This window comes from Dendroctonus ponderosae, unplaced genomic scaffold (assembly GCF_020466585.1).
Source record: "Dendroctonus ponderosae isolate FM_Combo_2020 unplaced genomic scaffold, Dpon_F_20191213v2 Dpon_F_20191213_10, whole genome shotgun sequence".
Taxonomy (NCBI): domain Eukaryota; kingdom Metazoa; phylum Arthropoda; class Insecta; order Coleoptera; family Curculionidae; genus Dendroctonus; species Dendroctonus ponderosae.
In genome coordinates this window covers 990,514-1,006,147 of record NW_026017111.1, presented here as the reverse complement: position 1 = coordinate 1,006,147, position 15,634 = coordinate 990,514, and the positions used below count along the sequence as shown (strand labels likewise).

The following is a 15,634-nucleotide window of genomic DNA, read 5'->3' as shown; positions in this document are numbered from 1 at the left end:
GTCGGAAAGCACGGGAGATCACTTCGCCCACTGCCTCATCGCCTTTGATAATGTCCAGCGCAGTTGTGGCCGAAACGTCAGGAAGAAATTCCCATAGACCACGGCTTCAAAGCCCGGAAAACTTAACTAAATGTAAATGAGGAATTGTTAGAGCTAATCGAGCGCGTGGTTATTTTAGTCTGGAAACTTCGCTAATCCTGTCTACGAATCCATGTACAACGGTTCTACTAGTGGCCGGGAGGAAAAAGCTGTTTTGCTGGAGCATCCCTCAGCTGAAACTCCACCGCTTCCGCTAGAAGAGCTTTAAATTGTCCGCGAATGCCGAGAGCTGTTTAATTTTTTAAAGAAATTGGGGCGCTTTTTCGTTCTTTTTATATGTTCAGGTTCAACACTGAGCCTGCAGTTCAAGCTAAGCAGCAGCATATATTTATATATCTGGAGAACAACGAAGACTGTGTATAAATACTTTCTCCAATGTGGGATTTTCATCGTAATGCATAATTTAGACTAAGTTGGCTTTTCCTTCTGAACACGGTTTCGATACCTCGAATTATCTACGTCTTTTATACTCATAAACTATATTTTTTTACTATCTGTTTTACACAGATTTAAGCGCTTTTAGCAGGCAGCACTTTCGCTCGAGACGCTGTGGAAATGTGCCATTATCTTTATTTTTTTATTTCCCCTGTTTTCTTCATTTAGTTCTACTGTATATTTTATAATGGCTCATCTTTGGACAGCTATTCGTACTCTAGTAGTTTTGTAAATATGTGTGAGTAGGTAAAGGGCAGCTACTGTATGGAAAACTCCGAACATTTCTTGCTGATTCTAAGGAATTTTCATGTTTGGCTCATTCTGCATGCAAGGTGTTAAGCAATAATTAATAGTTGAAGGTAAGTTCACAGTTTAAACTACTAGTAAACGAGTAATTTAAATTGTTCATAAGTCCGACTATTTGAATAGGACGAATGTTACGGCGCGTTTTAAACATTTTGTCTGTTTTGCAAAGAAATTTGCCCAAAAACACACCTTGCCTGCAAATATAATATCAATATTAATATTAGTTTCTAGAGTGTGATTTAAGGCAACTGTATACTCAAAAACTGTGTCCATTTTATAAAACACGTACCAAAACTAATCCAGTTAAGCTTAAAGGTGTTCTCTGAATGTTCAATGAAATGTAACTCGATACGTCCGTTGTATATAGCTACTATTTGTGATTGAAAGTTTTTATTAAAATTATCTATCTATACACACACACTTACCACTCATTTTAACATTATCTGGAAAAATACCCGATGGTTTTCTCGTGTCCGGTTTTAGTATTTTAGATGTTCACTCGATTATTTTTACTGTTTAAATTACGTATGTTTGTGGTTGTGCCAACATTTTTGTATTTTCGCAATAGACATTTGTTGCTCAATTTATATTCTCATGTTATTTCTGTATACACCATGTAACTGCCCCTTGCCCCTTGTTTGATGGGACAAATACTTAGTTTTTTTTCTACAGGGTGTTAAGTGCGAACCTGAAAATTTTCCTTAACATAGCGAACGTTTGTAGCTTAGAACTGAGAAATTGTCATTGAAATCGCACTGAATGCTGATTTTTTGCTGCTGTTTAAGCGCGAGTCTGAAAATTAAAGTTTCCAGCCAGTTTTTTTTGCAAGCCTCCATCCATAGATGCCGAATTGTACCGCTCAACACTCTGACCCTCTGGGACCACAACCCCACTTTTTCCCATTTCTGTCATTTGTTGTCAACGCACAAGGCAAACATTAGAAAAACAATCAACTGTAAAGGTAAATTATTGGAAATTTGTATTTGTCGTCGCAGAGAAAGTTAACAAAGAGTTTTTTCCCAGATAAAATCACAGAATGGGTGACCGTTACAATATCCACAGTCAATTGGAACACCTCCAGTCAAAGTACATAGGGACTGGCCATGCGGATACCACCAAATTTGAATGGTTGGTAAACCAGCATAGAGACAGCTATTCCAGCTACTTGGGACATGCAGATCTGCTCAGCTATTTTGCGTTATCCGAGAACGAATCCAAGGCCCGAGTGCGGTTCAACTTAATGGAGAAAATGCTGCAACCGTGCGGCCCCCCACCCGACAAACCCGAAGACTAAACGCCACAGTTTAAGTGATACTAATCCTAAGGTAATGGCAAATAGTTTATTTGCATAAAACCTTCTTAACACACTTGTTCAAGTACCAACAACTAAGTTCAATAAACATAAAGGCTGTATGCACACTCTCTATGAACAGCTTGGGGGCGAACACTGACCAAATAAACAGGTGGTGTCTGAAAAGGATCATTACTAGGCCGGTGAAAAACAATACCGAGGTCCTTATGGTTAAAATGGTGTTCCAAAACTTCGCCCCAAAATCCTGCTCGAAAACCTTTTGGAACAGTATCAAATGGAATAATACTGGAAACGTGTAAGTGTGCATTAAAACTTGCGAAATGACCAGAAAAGGGTAATAGTCATTCAAGCCAGTGTATCCTATGGAAACATCGACACTTGCTAAGGAGTTTCTGTGCCCCTGCAGGAAATAGAAGCAATTTGAGAGCAAATAACTTGCCACCGTTAAGGAGAAACAGTCTTTTATCACAGCCGATAGTTGATTGGCACTGTATACGCCTAGAGGAATTAGCACAACGTTGTGCGGTTTAATTAGCAAAGTGCTTGATAGTATCCAAATTTCCGTCCAGGAAACGCTTGGAAAAAGTTTTTGAAGGACTATCAAAGCCCAAATCGCTTTGCCCAGCCAAGTGTTGTGATGTGCAGAAACTTTCAGCAGATATATCAGGCATAGGGTCAAAGCGCTGAGCAGCAGCGAACTGAAGTTTCCCCCTTTTTCCTGCTCAAAGTACAACGTCGCCAAAACTAACACCAAACTGGACACGAAAAAGGCGTGAAAGTAAACCAGGCTTTCTTCATAGTTCAAGAGATTTGCCCAATTGCTTTGGCTTTGCACAGAGTTTTCCACTGTCGAATTCAAATCCATGCTGAATCTCAATCCTGCTAGCAGCAGAAGAAGTTTGGCGTTATTAACAGGAAGAAGCCCATTTCGCTGAAGAATGAGGCCTAAAATGAAAGAAACGCTGACAAATATCCAGAAATAGTGCTCCTCTTCAATGAAACTTGTAGAAATAAACGTGAGTGGATGCACTAGGCAGGTTAAAACTGAAAAGTCGGGCACTGCTCGAGGGAACTTTGTAACGCGAAGAAGACGTCTGAGTTTCAACAGAGCTAAACCAGCCAAAATAGCCCCTGTTATGTAAACTAGAACCTGGTAAGCGGCGAAAAGTTGCAGGCAGACTAAGCAAAGATGGAGCAGGAATTCCAGTTTACTTTGCTTTAGAATGGACGGCTTCAGCAGAAGTAGAAACAGGTAAAACATTGATAACAGGGCCACGAACAGCAGGGGCATTTCCTGTTTGCTGGAGGCCAGGAACAGTTCTTCAGTGATTTTGTCTGAGCACTCTTCATACAGGCGCTTAGCCAGTTCCCCATCAGCAGCCCGTTGGTGCTTTAGGTAGTTTTCATGAAAATCCGTTGCATTGAGGAAAGCACCTCTGCACAGACTGCTTTTCTCCAAAAGTATCTGCGCGTTATATCTAAGGGCGTATAGATATTCCCTCAAATGTAGACGATGCAAAAACGGCTTCTCCAACTTTCCAATGCTGGTCACCGGAATGTTGATCCCAAGCAAAACAGCCAAATTGGCCGGAATGTCGGTCTGCTGGAATGAAGCGTTTTCGCAGTCGTGCCCAATGGCTATTAATGGAACAGTGACTTCTGCAGACGATGTCCCTCCATGCCCTAAACATGAGGGAATGAGGAAATTTCGCTCTAGTTTGGGCTGTTTGTTACCTCCAGCATCTCTCATTCCATGATCGCCAGTCACCAGAATTAGGGTATCATTGGCCATTGTTTGCTGGATTCTGAAAATAATGTCATCCATTTCTTTGAGTTTTGCGGTCATTTTCGGGTGAAATGGGCCCAAAACGTGGCCAATATGGTCTAGACCTAAAAACGGTTATCCATTGCAACGCATAAAGACACTGAGGACAAAAACTTACAAATAATCACATCAGAAATATGCAAAGACGTAACACGAGCGTTCTTGCCCTGGGGCGATCAGACACCAAAGTTGTTATAAGCCTTGGAAACATGTAAGAAGACAGAGAATAGCAGCTTCCTTACCTAAATAATGCAGAATCATCACATCCCAGTCGCTTCTTTCCAACTCCAGATTAACATTTCGGGTAACATTGTCGTCCACTTCAGTGAAATCCCAAACGAAAAACGATGTTGTGCCCTCCGATCGGGTGAACACGTTGGGGAACAGCTTCTCCCAGGTGTTGTCGCCATAAAACACTATGCGCAGCCCCTTTTTCTTCGCGCTATGCAGCCAAGAATCCGCCAGAACTTCGGAGGAAGCCAAATTCATCACTACATCCATGTATTGTGGCACACTCCCAGTGGTGAGGGCTTTAATTCGGGGAAGAGTCACTGTCGGGCTTTCAACCGATACTTTGCTCAAACAGCCCTGGCTGTTCATCAGGCCTGCGGCTAAAGGCATCAGTTGCGCCGTCACAAAGTCCCATCTTAGCGCGTCAATCACTATTAGGACTGTTTTGGTGAAATGGGGCCTGTACTGGTCCGTGACGTTAAACGAGTTGATGTGCGTTGGAGGCTGATTAGGGAAGCTGTAATTCGTATGGGGTAGAGGGAAGAAGCCGTTTAGGAAGAGAATTAGCGAGATAACCAACAGAATGGCATAGCGGATCATTGCAGGTTAGATTGCCGTGGGTTCGAGTTTCTGGAATGTGGTACTACATACATACTGTTGTGTGCCTTTGCAGCAGTAGTAGATTATTTCTTTTATTGGAATCGCGATTTTTCGTTTGAAAACACTTCACTTTTTTAGGTGGGTTATGTTGACCGACTACAAACTGTTTATGTCATTGTTCCAAAAAACGTTGTATTCATTATAATAATACGATTTTCCTCAAGCAAGAATTAACTTGTCCAATCACGCCTGGTTTGTGCCCGTTTATGAATCACAGTTTATCGATCTAGCTGGTCGTTAAACAGATCCAGCCGCGCCCATGCGCCACGCCTTCTGCGTATTATTCGCTTCATTTGGCATCAGTGTTGTGAATTCGATCCACGTTTCATGACATTCTATGTGTTTCCATGTGAATGTCAGTCTGTTAGCAGTCGCCATTCGCTTAGGTTTCTTCGGAAAGTGTTTCCTACAAAAGAAAGTTTGTGAAAATTGTGAGAAGTTTTTCCTTTTCTGTTCCCCTCAGTTTAATTATGTTTATGACTTTAAACGAAGTGTTTACTAGTGATTTTAATTGTGACGATAATAATTTAAAGATGCCAGCCATAATGAGTAGTAATTGCAATGCGTGAGTAGTTTTGTTTGATTTTTTTTGATGTTTTTTTCCAACCAAGGTGGTCAAATCAACCTTCAGAACAGTTTGGAACGACGAACTTTCTGTTTAGTTAAACGTATTTTCTGGTACGCGATAACAAAAACAAGCCAACGTCACGATTTCTAGAGGTCAAACCCTTTAAATAGTTGACCGCATGAACTGTGAGTCTTTACGCGAGTTGAAAAGATTCACTATTGAATTGAGCCGCTTTAAAGCCTACTATCGATACGGTAGGCCGGATTCGGTTGTTTGGCTATCTGTTATCGGTAGGTGCATCAATAATAACTGCGTAGCTTCAAGCGATTTATGGTTGAAGAATGAACGTAAAGCTTGATGCCATAAAAAGGCAAATTCCTACGTAGAAATTGAGAGCGTTTTGATGTTTTTTCCACAGTAAAGATCTCATATTTACTGTTTTAAACCACGTATGTGTAGATTTAAACGGCCGTTTTTCTGCTTGAAGCACTGCACTGTGTTTAATATTAATCGTATTATATTAAAATGACATTAACTCATGAAAGACAACTTTAGCAAAAACAAATTAGGTTTAATGATAGAGATTAGATAAGTTTTAAGTATTTGCAGAGGACTTTTGTTTTTCTGTTGAAAACATGTTTTGTGAACGAATCAGAAATAATAATTTCCTTAAAAGGAAATTAAAATTCAACGGCCTGTAGGCCGCAGCGAAGTCTGCGGGGCGGTTTGTTTGAATTTTTTGCCAGAAAACCTGCTAAAAATGAGCCCCTATCGTTCGTGCATGATTTTATTGTATATCAAAAAGTGCAAATATAATCAGTTCTATTTTACGGCAATCAGGTGATGGTGCATGTGCGTCACTGCTTTTATCAGAAGAGCTTTTGAGCCACTTAATATAATCTGAAATCTGAAGTTTCTGTTTAAAGTAGCCAATTGTTCGTTTGTTACAATGTACAAGCTACATAATACAACTGCGTTCTTGTTAGATTATGACATGATTTCTCGATATAGTAGGCCCACTTCCTTCGGTGATTTTCCGTTGTTTTCTCCTCGGTTTGCCAGGCTTTCTCTCTGCTTTATCAGTAAATATTAAGCGGTTTTATTGACGAATTCAATTATTCATTTTCCATGTTGTTTCCACCTGTAACTCTTTATTGTTTAGTCTCGGTTTCTAAGAAGTTCCATCCAATTCAGCAGTCAATAAACTATTTTGGAAAATATTAGCTTCAACATAATTTCGATATTCTAAAGAGGTAAAGGGCTCAAGTAGAAGAAACAGTGCCAATTAAACTTTGATGATTCAGTAGAAATAAACTCAAGCGCGCCGACATAAAAAAGTTTAGTTTAATTTAGAATCAGGGAGTGATTGAGTTGTTTTGCAGCTTCGTAAAGCGCAACTTGGCGCGTTCAAAAATGCGGTGCGTTGATGCAAGCAAAGCATCAGCAAATTGCGAAATTTTACATTGTTTTCCTGAACTGTTCTTAGTAGGTATAATTTATCTTACGACATTCATCGTCAAACCGTTTATTTTCGTATCACTGACGAATTTTAGCTGTTTATACCTACACTACGCAGCAAAAATTGGCAAATCTTACCCATAAAAATATACTTTTTTGATGCACGAATGCTTTGAATAATCAATTGAATAAGTTTTGCGATTTGTGGGCATTAAACTAATAGAAATTGGCTTTAATAATTATTAAGATTTAAGGTTAGGTGGTTTTGTTTATTGTTTGATGATAATTATTTTATAATTTGTCGAGATAAACAACCGCGAGTCCGCCAATCATTTTTTTTCATTCTTGTGCATTTCGAACCTTATATAAGCTCTAGATAAAAATGACAAACAAATAGTATCGTACAGAAATTCATAGGTACATTTTATACGCCCTTGGCTAGTAATTTTTAATTTTTTAAGAGGGATTGTTTGAATTTGTTGGAACAAAAATAATAGCATTGCCAATTATTAGCACAAAGAAAGACAGTGATAAATATGAGTATGTCTTAATTTATAACAATTTACAAATGATTTATTCTGATCAACTTAAATAGGTATTCGATTTTGTATTCGTAGTATTTAAGTAAGCAACTTAGACCATTAAATAAATCTCCTAAAAAGTTTGGTTTATTGTATATTTGACAGTATATTGAATATCCTTGCATACATCGATACATTTATTTGGATAGTTTTCAAATTAGTAAATACATTCCATAGATTTATTTACCGGTAAAACTTATAATAAACATCACTCAAGTGGCAATAATAAGTAAGAGTGCTTATGACATTAAATACTAAAAATGCAATAAAAAATGTTGTATTATTGTTAAAATATTTAAAATTTCTGATTACAAATCCTAGTATTTTATACGCCTGATAAAATGAAATTAATTCACATAGTACTACCTACTAAAAAGTCGAACTACGTTGTTGGTATTCCCCTTTTGTTGGAATAGTGTAAAAAGGCAATTATTTGCATGTGTTGCTTAGTGTGACATGTTAAACAAAAAGTAAATGGAAACAGAAGATACCAGCAATTCGTTTGCTCAATATTTCTTGACTCTTACAATAGTAATTTTATTTTTTCTGTTACTTTAAAGTTAAAAAATCGTTGATAATTTGTTTTAATTAAATTTGCACATTGCACATATGAAAATAACTTAAGCCAACTATCTATTTGCTCAATGATACATTGTTATTATTAAACCGCCCCATTTGGTGTACATAATATATAGAGTAACGTTAAAAAACACATCGTTAAGTTCTTCTAAATCAAACTTTATAAGTCCAATAATTTTATCAGTATTAATTAAGTTAACACAGTCAAAGTCCACCACTATATTAATAAAATCGAAAGAGTTTACGGTTACAACAAAATACCGGGAAAAAATCACCTCACCTTAAATCGTCTTAAATCATAACAAACAAAATAAATTGTCCTGACGTCACAAATTATTTATTCTATTCGCCTTCCAATATCTGGCTAGTAAACAATCCAGTCCATTTTGGCGCTGCCTGGTGAATGTTGGCTGTTTTCTGGTGGTCCAACAGTGTTCATGGATGCGCTAACCTTCCCTCATTTTAACCATGACCTGGAGGAGTGAGCAGCGCTGCTCAGAGGGGCTCAGGCAAACTTAAAAGCATTGTTTTTGTTGTTGCAGAAGTGCGCTGCTGAGCAAGAAGCGCTCCGCCGCTTCCGTTACTGAGGCCGAATGCTACAACATGTCTCTGGGTGCCGGGCCTCTGTGGTGGTCCTGATGCCCCTGGGGAACACAGGGGCAGTCCAGGTAAGCATTTCCCTAAACTGTCTTGCATCTTCAGGGGAATATTCGTGGGGGGTTTTCACCAACAGGCCGATTTGGGCGAAAAATTGGAGATTTCTGTTGTCTTTTAGGGGATCAGCCGAACTCCTCTACATCACCCCCACTCCGGCTAACATTCCGCGCAACTCCGGGCGCTGGCAGTCCACCACGCAGCCCCGCCTCTTCCCAGTCGTGGGACGCAGTGCTGCGCGGAGACACGCTGTACGTTGCTGCGCCGCCTCATCTTGGTGAAGGCAGTAGGCAGGCTTTTGTGGCTCTGCTCGAGGCTGCAGAGGATCAGCTCAAGTGCAAGCACGTGATCGTGGTGAGTTTTCCTTCTGCCAGTAGCTCTTCTTTCACTTCAGCTGAGATAAACAATGAAGAACAATCAGAGCTCGGTTGATTTGAGCGTGAAATTAACGCGCTTAACTGGTAACATTTGGTGTTTCTAGGTCTTTTCAGCAGACCGTCCTGATCATAACAACCTAGTGCGCACCTTCAAGTTCATTGGATTCTCAGTGCTGAGCTCCACTTCTGAGCTGCTGCCTTCGCAATTGGGGCCCGGTAACGTTTACATGCTCTACAACATTGAGGAGTAATTCATCCCCAGCCCAGCCTCGGATCTCCTGGCTTTGATTGCCGTAGTTAGTCCAATAGATTAGTGGTGTAGGTTTAAGTTTACAGTTTCGACGAATGGAATCCGCAAAGATTGGCCCGTAATCATATTTTCTAACCAAGACCGATTTGGGTTTATTAAGTACACACATGAATTTTATTCAGCTCAGTTCAGATGCTAATTAAGTCAGCGATTTCGCCCAGTTTGCCGTTCAAATTGAGGTGAATCGATCGGGGTCAGCGCGCGGATTTTTCAAAAGATTTACCCTTAGCAATAATAATAATAATGCTAGGAGAAGAACTAAACACCTTGTTCATAAACCTATTCACTGGCATAGGATTACGAAGAATGTAAGAATAAGTATTAGGTTAAATTGCGATCAAAGTTGGGAGTAAAACTGTTACTTAAGATCGGTAATAATGTTGTGCGGAATATTAGTCCCTGTTCATGCCCTTAATTAATGAAAAATCTAAAAAAAATTAAAAATTCAAAAGCAAAAAAAACATTTCCACAGTCAACAACAAATAATGGTTCCACCAGTGTAGGATTTACGTTTTTCTTCTTTAATTGCATTTTTGTGCGTATTCAAAACCATTATTTTTTGTTTCATCTGTGTGCGTAGTATGTAAGTAGGAGTTAGTTTACTTGGTATTTTCTATATGCGTTTTTATCTTCATGTCGCATTTATTGTATGTTAACTGCAATTATTTAATAAAAATTATTTAATTAATGTCGCAATGAATCAACCCCTGCAACATTGTCCAACGCCGTTGGAACATTGTTTATTAAATGAGGGTTTTTCAGCTTTGCAAGGTTGGAAGGTAAAATGTTTTAAGGAACAAAGATTAATCGTTTATTGGGATTTTTTTGTTAAATTGTTTATGATGCAATTCTGAAGAATTTTGCGCAACATTGTAATGATAAGTGCCCGAGTTGGCAATGGAGTCATCCTCCAGCGTGACGCCATAAGGCTCTGGATAACTGGCCCATATAATTATTTATGTATGCAGATAATATTATATTTATCGCTGGTTACCAACCGACGGTTTTTACTATTGCCATGGGTGTGATAATAAGGCAAAAAAGCGTCGAAATAAATCAATAAAATTGAAAATTGCAGCCTTTTAAAGATCCGTTCGGTGTCTCGGTAGCAGCTGGCAGCTGGCAGCTGTTGTTTTGATTGTTGACGTTTGCCGTGGTCAGACACAACAGAATTTTGACGTTGGCGCCAGGAAAAAGGAGGGAATGTTGTCGTTCCTGCTATTTATAGCGCATTTTCATATCGATCTTCTTCACAGTTAGTGCTTGGACGGTAGCAAAGCCCCAGAAAGCTGCAAGGCACGTGAAAACTGGTAAGTTGCATGGTTTTGCCTTAATCAAGGGCCACTTTCAACTAACGTTCCAATGACAACAACTGAGCTCTAAGTTGGAGCTAATTAGTATTTGCGTTGAAGAGCTGCTAAAGAACATGCACTTTGGGGGTGAAGTTTGTTAGGCAGTTGGCGGAAGCTTTCCCGAACTTTCCAGTAGGGTTGGGTGGCTTGGGTTCTTCAAAGCAATTTACGCTTGAACCGGTTCCAAAGATTTACATTGTTGATGATTATTTAGGGGCCGCCGGGTGCCTAAGAAGATTTGCGTTTTTCACAGCTGACCATCATTGTGTATCTGAACCCGAGCCCCAAAGCAACAATTTTTCAAACACGTGGAAACTTAACTCATTAGGGCCATAAGTGGTAGTTTTTGCATTCAAGAATCAACATCATGTGGGAAAATGGCCCGGAAAATTAGTGTTCTTCGATGGGTTTCTTACTAAACTGTTAATTTTTCCCCAAGCTTAGTCTAATCCCTATTAAAAATAAATCACATAAAGATGCTTGGTTTAATTTCTCTTGAAAGGTTCGTCTGTATTCACTAATGCTCATGACCAGCTGGTTTATCTTTGAGGGAAATCTTCAGTCCTTTGTAAACACTTCATTGGTTTGCTTTTGAAACTTCAAGGTTTGTTCATATATTTGTTTCATGTTCTTAAAAATTCTCTTAAAATACTCCTTTAGGGTTGGTTTTGTACGTAGGTGCAAAATTCGTTTGGAAAAAGCTCAAAAACTGTTGTTTTTTGCATGTCCATCAGGATATATTAACGTATAATGTATCTGTTTTAAGCGGAGATTAATGCAAAAAAACAAAACTTAGAGATTAAAAAAAGAGAATCAAATTATGACTTTATTTCCAACATATTGAGGGTATCAGCCTGGATAAGCAAGGGTTATCGCGTTCAGTCACGATAAGCCTACCCTCATTTGAACACTCTTTTTTATTATTCATTCCTTTAAGCTCCTCAGATCAAATAACGGCGAGGAAGCAAGTGACTGTGAGTTGAATCTTAGCAAAAAACACTGTTTTTGCAGTGTCGTTGTTTTTAATGCTTACTGCAGGGATGCTTTATCAGTACTTTCCGAGCTTGGAAGCTTCTCATATTTTAAAAGTTATAAATAGCCCGATTTCCTATCATTCTTCGTAATGCGACTAATTTTTTCTATGCATGTCCTTGCTATTATTATCTGCTTGTTTCAAACTATTGATTGGTTTAGCGAGCGAGCGTTTTAGAAAATGTAATTTGGCTGGTTGGTGCGAAAACACAGACGATTCTTTCTGAAACATCCATTTATCAAGTTGCCAATAAACGGGATTCTGGGCGAAAAGATTTTGGTAGATTTAAGGTCGAGTGCGTTTTAAAGGTGAGGAAATTTCACGTTGCTGTTGAACTTTCTTCGGTTTGGAAGATGCGAATTTTTCAGAGGTTGGAGTGCAGTTTGATAGCGACTTTCATCTTCATATTCGCTAAACCGGCAAAAATCAATATTTCATACCGTTTTTTTAATACAAAATTTTAGCGTATTTTTGTTCAAGTGTCAAGGGCAATTCTCTATCCAACGATGCCAAAACGAATTCTGTGGCTCGAATGGTTCTTGAGAAACTTCGAAAAAAGCAGGGTCATCTTCCAGTGGATTTTGCAATTCAAAAACAAACCGCGCAAACCTAAAACTTCTTGAATTCAAGCATTTTTTGAGAAAACTGCCAACAAGAACACATTCACTAAGCCGGCAAAATTCAAGATGTTGGACGATTGATATGAAACGTTCAGGATGTTTCCATTCGAGTGTCTTCTAACAACTATTGCCCATTAAAAGTAAACTCCTTTCTTGGGGAGATTTGTAGGCCTGTTGAGGCGATCATTAGTAGGACTAGCTGATGGCTCAAGTACTGATCGTGGCGTAGCTCGTGGTGCTGCCACGCATGCCGGTTGGGCGTAATTTTTACACAGGAACATTAGGAAAACTGCCTTGCAACAATACAACACACAATCATGCAAAGAAAACCGTGCGAGTTCACCGGCTGCGCCACCATCAGCCAGGAAACATTTGAATCTCCCATGGTATTTCTGTGCTTCAGAACCGGCCGACTAGGATGCCTTCAACCCCACCATGAAAGTGACCATCAAGCAGTGGAGTGGCGTGGCTTCTTGGAAGTGGGTGGCCAACGACGATAATTGCGGCATTTGTCGCATGCCCTTCGACAGCTGCTGTCCCGACTGTAAACTACCTGGGGACGATTGTCCATTGGTGTGGGGCCAGTGTTCGCACTGTTTTCACATGCACTGCATCGTCAAGTGGCTGCAGTCTCAAACGGTGAATCAGCAGTGTCCGATGTGCAGGCAGGAGTGGAAGTTCAATAATAAATAGGCCAAAAAACGGAAAAAATGTCCCACTTGCGCGGCTTGCCTCCGCTGCCCAAGTCTTTGTCGGGGCTCAACTTCGTGGAGGGACATCAGCGCCCCACGCCTCCTACTCCCGTCCGAACGAGCTCGATCCGAGCTGCGCAGCACATCCCCAGTCGGCAACCCTCTTCCGGCTACAGCGCGCAGAGGGATGAGAAGCAACTGGGCAGTCTGGACAGTCAGCTGGCTGTCCTGAGACGGGAGATGTACAGCTTGAGGCAGCAGGACTTGTCGTTGTTGTCCCAGCTGTGGCTCTTGAACGAGTCCATCCAGGACTTCAGGCAGGCGTTGCAAGACCAGCGGGTTCTCTCGCCTCTGTCGCCATCCCCAACTGCTTCCAGCCTGGACGATGAGGAGTTTTACATGAGCTCCACCAGCATGGGCTGAACTTTTCTAGTTTCGGGACTTTTCTGACTGTGTGTTGTATTGTTAGCTTGTAGGGTTTAGCTGTTTTCGGGCATCCGCCTGGAACCATTCGGGTTGGGCAGCACTTTGGCTTTAAATCCTTGTTGAGGAGGGAAATTTTTGCACTTTTACGCACTAAGTTTCACGGTCTAAATGTCCGTTCAAATGGAGGAACACAGTTTTCTTTTAGTGGAACTGCAAAAGCCCCCAAATTGGTGAAATTGCCACCAAATTTTTCCCACCGCTCAACAGAACATGCACTTTTGAAGCCAAAGTGCGCGACTACTCACTATACAGGGTGATTCAGGGTGCAAATCAAGCGTAAATCTCAATCACCTTGTATACGGTTTTCAGTGGCTTCAGACTGCGTTTAATAAACTTCTCAAACTGTTGTATCCAATCATTGAGCATAAACACACGAAATTATCACCGCGCTAAATAGGAGACTGTCGACTTAGCCATTAGAGCCTTAGTGCTAATTGCTAGCTAATGAACTTGTGGAGGTTCCGCCCACTTTGCATGCGACTGGACTTAAAAAGCTTCCACTATTGGCAGAAGCAAAAAGCAAGTGAACTAGTGGCAATTTTGTACGTAAAAATTAATGGTATTTTCAGGGAACAATGAGCGCAAGCAGACGAAGCCATTTAACATGCGACAACGAGCGTTCGCCATTTATTTCTGAGCGTAGGCGCAAACTGTTCCCAACTGAGGACCAGGAGATGGACTCAGACCTGGGGGTGATTATCCCTATATCGGTGGAAGATTCAGGGGCACACACCCCTACAACTAGGAGGACGGGTTCTGAGCCTGGATCACCATGGGCCGCTCAGAGCCAGCAGTTTGCGCACGAGGAAACGCTCAGAACGCCACGAGTTGCGTGCATAACGCCCGTTTTGGAGGAGCAAAAAGTCTTGCTCGAGCAATCGAAGAGCTCGAAAAGACCGACGAATTCGCCGGGAAGTTCGCCGATCGATTCGAAACCCGATGTGAAACCCTCCAAGGTGCGAACGGCGTTATTTCCAGCCGATAAAGCCTTGCCTACTGAGTCATTCTACTCCAAACACCAGGAGGATTTTATGGAGAAATGGAGCAGCTTGAGGAAAGAGCGGATCTACTTCAGGCCTGTGAAAGCGATTAAGTGCAAGCAAGCCCGTCGCCCTCACAGGCAATTGGGGCAGGTTAATAACGGCGTGGGGCACAGCATTAAAAAGCCCAAGCAGAAGAAAGCTGGGGCGGTGCTCTATGGGAAGTTGAGGAAACTGCCCGAAGCAGGAGCCGTTTTGAACGAGTATATCCAGGACATTGCTCAGATGAGGACAGGCGCTGCGCCCAAACTCATTCAACCTGCAGCTGCTAAAGCCGACAATCTTGAGTCGAGTGGGCGCTTTGAAGCCTCCCTGGAAGAGAATAAGGAGAATTCGGGCAAGAGGCCGCAAAAACGGGCCGCAAAAAGTCCCGGCCGAAGTGTGGACGATGGTCAGGCGCGGAACCTTTTTAAATGCCTCCGATCTAACGATCGTCAAGAGGCAAAAGAGCCTCTTGCCAAAAATCCGACCCCTAAAGCAGAGTTTGGGGAAAGCGAGGAAAGCGACTCGGAGCTTGAGGCCAATATCGGTAATATTCTGACTGTGCTGGATGATGGAGATGCGCGGAAAGCCCATCAAGTGGTGTTCCATCGGAATGTGAGTGAAGAATCCAGCTCGAGTCAAACCGAAGCGAATACACCAGCCAACTGCTCCCAAATGAATGCAAGCGAAGTAGCAAATATGATTTTGTCCCCAATTTCGCAAATGTGCGACGTCGCCTCCGGCTTGGCCATTCATAGTCCCGTGAGAAGTCGGTCTGTGCCATCAGCAGTCAGCTCGCGAGTGTCCAAAATGTTGTCGTTTAACACCGAAAATCATTCTGCAGATATGGACAAGGTAAAGCGGAAGGTGTTTCCTATTTTCGATAGAGAGTTCGTGGCCCAGACTCAGGCAGCTAATGAGCGGGGCCAAAAACGCAACAGGACGGAGCTGGTGAAGCGGAGCGCCAAGAGGTTTAAAGGTGAGGAAAAGTTTGCGTTGTTTCACCAACTCCTTTTTGGGTATTTCGCCTCAAA

At 41.3% G+C, this 15,634-nt stretch overlaps 5 protein-coding genes and 1 long non-coding RNA gene across 6 annotated transcripts in view; 5 read left to right on the top strand and 1 right to left on the bottom strand.

Annotated features, from left to right (window-relative positions):
• Nucleotides 1–15,634, top strand: part of LOC109542020 (prolow-density lipoprotein receptor-related protein 1) — a 67,851-nt gene that overhangs the window by 24,458 nt on the left and 27,759 nt on the right. The gene's annotated exons all lie outside the window — the stretch shown is intronic.
• On the top strand, nt 1,864–2,257 carry LOC109542031 (splicing factor 3B subunit 5). The gene has a single exon (XM_019911058.2). It carries the CDS (start codon nt 1,877–1,879, stop codon nt 2,132–2,134), a length of 258 nt encoding a protein of 85 aa, XP_019766617.1. The 5' UTR covers nt 1,864–1,876; the 3' UTR covers nt 2,135–2,257.
• On the bottom strand, nt 2,167–4,994 carry LOC109542021 (GPI ethanolamine phosphate transferase 2). Its single transcript, XM_019911048.2, has 3 exons — nt 4,220–4,994; nt 3,887–4,042; nt 2,167–3,835 (listed from the first exon to the last, which is right to left on the bottom strand). The coding sequence occupies exons 1-3, from the start codon at nt 4,806–4,808 to the stop codon at nt 2,181–2,183; spliced, it is 2,400 nt and encodes a 799-aa protein (XP_019766607.2). The 5' UTR covers nt 4,809–4,994; the 3' UTR covers nt 2,167–2,180.
• LOC125502778 lies at nt 5,205–9,044 on the top strand. The gene is made up of 3 exons (XR_007280526.1): nt 5,205–5,433; nt 8,597–8,722; nt 8,830–9,044. It is a non-coding gene; the product is annotated as an uncharacterized LOC125502778 (long non-coding RNA).
• The window catches only part of LOC109542023, a 7,307-nt gene continuing 2,200 nt past the window's right edge, over nt 10,528–15,634 (top strand). The window contains exons 1-2 of the mRNA XM_019911050.2: nt 10,528–10,705; nt 14,148–15,579. Of these exons, the coding sequence (XP_019766609.2) occupies nt 14,154–15,579 (1,426 nt within the window). The 5' untranslated portion in view covers nt 10,528–10,705; nt 14,148–14,153. The remainder of the gene's footprint in view (nt 10,706–14,147; nt 15,580–15,634) is intronic.
• LOC109542030 (anaphase-promoting complex subunit 11) lies at nt 11,643–13,924 on the top strand. The gene is made up of 2 exons (XM_019911057.2): nt 11,643–11,721; nt 12,804–13,924. The coding sequence occupies exon 2, from the start codon at nt 12,836–12,838 to the stop codon at nt 13,091–13,093; it is 258 nt and encodes an 85-aa protein (XP_019766616.1). The 5' UTR covers nt 11,643–11,721; nt 12,804–12,835; the 3' UTR covers nt 13,094–13,924.

Bases quoted from the DNA above. Each gene is read 5' to 3' on its own strand.
- LOC109542031 (XM_019911058.2), top strand. From the start codon at position 1,877: ATGGGTGACCGTTACAATATCCACAGTCAATTGGAACACCTCCAGTCA.
- LOC109542030 (XM_019911057.2), top strand. From the start codon at position 12,836: ATGAAAGTGACCATCAAGCAGTGGAGTGGCGTGGCTTCTTGGAAGTGG.
- LOC109542021 (XM_019911048.2), bottom strand. From the start codon at position 4,808: ATGATCCGCTATGCCATTCTGTTGGTTATCTCGCTAATTCTCTTCCTA. The intron at 4,043-4,219 runs GTAAGGAAGCTG...AACCGTTTTTAG, and splicing joins GATGATTCTGCATTATTTAG to GTCTAGACCATATTGGCCAC. The intron at 3,836-3,886 runs GTAACAAACAGC...CCTCATGTTTAG, and splicing joins TGGAATGAGAGATGCTGGAG to GGCATGGAGGGACATCGTCT.